This window comes from Engraulis encrasicolus, chromosome 22 (assembly GCF_034702125.1).
Source record: "Engraulis encrasicolus isolate BLACKSEA-1 chromosome 22, IST_EnEncr_1.0, whole genome shotgun sequence".
In the NCBI taxonomy this organism is placed as follows: domain Eukaryota; kingdom Metazoa; phylum Chordata; class Actinopteri; order Clupeiformes; family Engraulidae; genus Engraulis; species Engraulis encrasicolus.
The window spans coordinates 7,887,746-7,890,245 of NC_085878.1; the positions used below are offsets into that span (position 1 = coordinate 7,887,746).

At 42.4% G+C, this 2,500-nt stretch overlaps 1 protein-coding gene across 3 annotated transcripts in view; it reads right to left on the reverse strand.

Annotated features, from left to right (window-relative positions):
* The window catches only part of LOC134438861 (retinol dehydrogenase 12-like), a 15,537-nt gene that overhangs the window by 3,615 nt on the left and 9,422 nt on the right, over nt 1-2,500 (reverse strand). For all 3 annotated transcript variants that reach the window (XM_063188565.1, XM_063188566.1, XM_063188564.1), the window contains one exon: nt 1,811-1,972. In XM_063188565.1, coding sequence (XP_063044635.1) covers nt 1,811-1,972 — 162 coding nt within the window. The remainder of the gene's footprint in view (nt 1-1,810; nt 1,973-2,500) is intronic.

The following is a 2,500-nucleotide window of genomic DNA, read 5'->3' on the forward strand; positions in this document are numbered from 1 at the left end:
GAGACGTTCTATTGGGACTAAGAAAATGTTTGGTTTAAACTTCGGCACAGCCTTTTCTGCCCTCGACCAGTAGCAAACCAAGGAAAGTGGGTCAGCCATGCCGTTTGGGAAACGATAATCAGGCTAGCATACAGCCTCAAAGTGGATCTCACTGCAAACAAGCATGGGTGTAATTTCAGGTGAATTCTGGTAACTCACGCACATGAGTGTAAATTTAGGAATGGGTGGTGGGGACATGTCCATACCCCTTAAAGGAACAGTTCACCTCTTTTTGATTTTCACATATTTGCAGTATTTCCCAGCATTATTCATGAATGTGCATATAATTTTCATCTATGTGTTTTCATTGACTAGTTTAACAGTATAGCCAAATTAAGCGTAGCAATGCAAGTCTATGGGTGCAAACTAAACATCCTCAAATGTACTTAAGTAAAGTAAAAGTAAAATTAATGTAAAATTCACCTGAATGCAAAACAGTTATTTACTCCTGTCCTGTGATCATTTGTGGCTTGATGCAAATGCCTCCCTTCACTTCCAGTGATTATGCAAAGCTATGCTAATAATTCTGATCCATCAATATAAGTACTGAAAAGACTGAGAAGAAAATGATATGCACATTCATGAATAATGCTTGGAAATACTACAAATATGTGAAAATCAAAAAAGGGTGGACTGTTCCTTCAAGAGATGAACCTAGCTTGTCCCCACCACTTTTTCACAAATATAATGGAACAAGTCCGACAGGCGGACAAAGATGCGTCCATCTATGCACTGCCGCCTTGTGGGCACAGGAGGGAAAGAAAATTGAAAGAAAGCGTTTCAGACGGAAAGACAGACCAACCGACAGACCGACGGACGGACACACCCTCTTATAGAGATGCTAGGGCGCATCTAAAAATAGGAGATGCACCGGATCCTGATTTTTAGGATCCTGCCGGATACCGGATCCTACAAAAGGGTTGAAACATATAGTCTACTCGCACACATGGGCCCTTTTTATTACGTTGGCTCAAACTATTTTTAGACTCATTGGCTTACTGCCACACTGTCTGCAACGGTCGCTTCCAAAGGGCTTTCACTCCATGCAGTGATTGGGGTTGTGAAAGACTGACTGAAAAGCCTAGGCTAGAGATGCACCAGATTCTGATTTTTAGGTAACATGCCGGATACCGGATCCACTGCTTAAGATCCTGCCGGACCCGGATCCTGTGAAAAACCCTATTATCCTGCCGGATCCGGTGCATCTCTAAAAAATAGCCTACCATGACAATTTGCTATTGTAATATCCACGCGACTTTCCAAGCCAAACCTACACCTTTGCTATCATGTCTGTTATAATACAGAGTACTATAAGGCCTTAAAGTGGATCTCACGCACAAACAAACCATGCAACGCAAACCACGCCTTTTATACTTCCCTAAAAAGAGAAAAGGCAGTAACTGTATTGTTGTTGAAATTAGTTATTGTGGTTTAAATGAGATTTTAGATACAATGATTGACCTGCAACGAAGGTGGTGAAATAGAGTAACCAAAAACAGCCACATGTCAATACTCTACATGTACCTAAAACTACTTGGGCTAGACAACATGACCAATGAAAAGGCATTGGACTCAGTTTGGAGCTCTGTGTAGATACTGCATATTTGCTTTCTAGGGCAGCAGTACAGCAAAATATATGGCCTCAAAGTAGGTCTTACCTGCAAATGAAAAGCCTCACACAATGTTGATAATACAATTTATTAGAATACATTTCCTCAGAACGGGGTTGGCATGCAAAGCCAAAGATTATGAAAAGTGTGTGTGTGTGTACCTTTCTCGTGTGCGAGGCTGGAGACGTTGACCACTCTGCTGGGTGTGGACTTCTTGAGTATGGGGAGCAGTCTGTTGGTCAACAGGAAATGCCCCAGATGGTTCACACCAAACTGCATCTCAAAGCCATCCTCCGTCTGCCATTTAGGACACATCATGATACCTGCAGGAGAGCAAAGTGACTTCATTTAGGTACAGGGTATTGGTTACAGTTCCAGTTCCAGTTCCATGTTCCATGTTCACTACATTATGCTCAGCTGACACTTTAATCCAAAGACACTTACAGTAATTTAGGTAGAGGTATTCTCTCAAGCAATATGAGGTGCTTTGCTAAAGTGCACCTGCGTTATTGTTGTGTGTGTGTGTGTGTGTGTGTGTGTGTGTGTGTGTGTGTGTGTGTGTGTGTGTGTGTGTATGTAACTTTCGTAACCTCCAGATTAGATTATTGCAATGCCCTACTCACTGGTCTCCCTACTAAATTGATTAACCGTCTACAATACATTCAGAACTCAGCAGCTAGATTACTCACACACACCAGACCCTGGCATCACATTACCCCTATCCTCTATCAATTACACTGGCTTCCTATCCATTCACGTATCCATTTCAAAATTCTCCTCCTTGTATACAAGGCCCAGCACAACCTTGCACCCTCCTACATCACAAGTCTGCTCACCCCATACAATCCCAC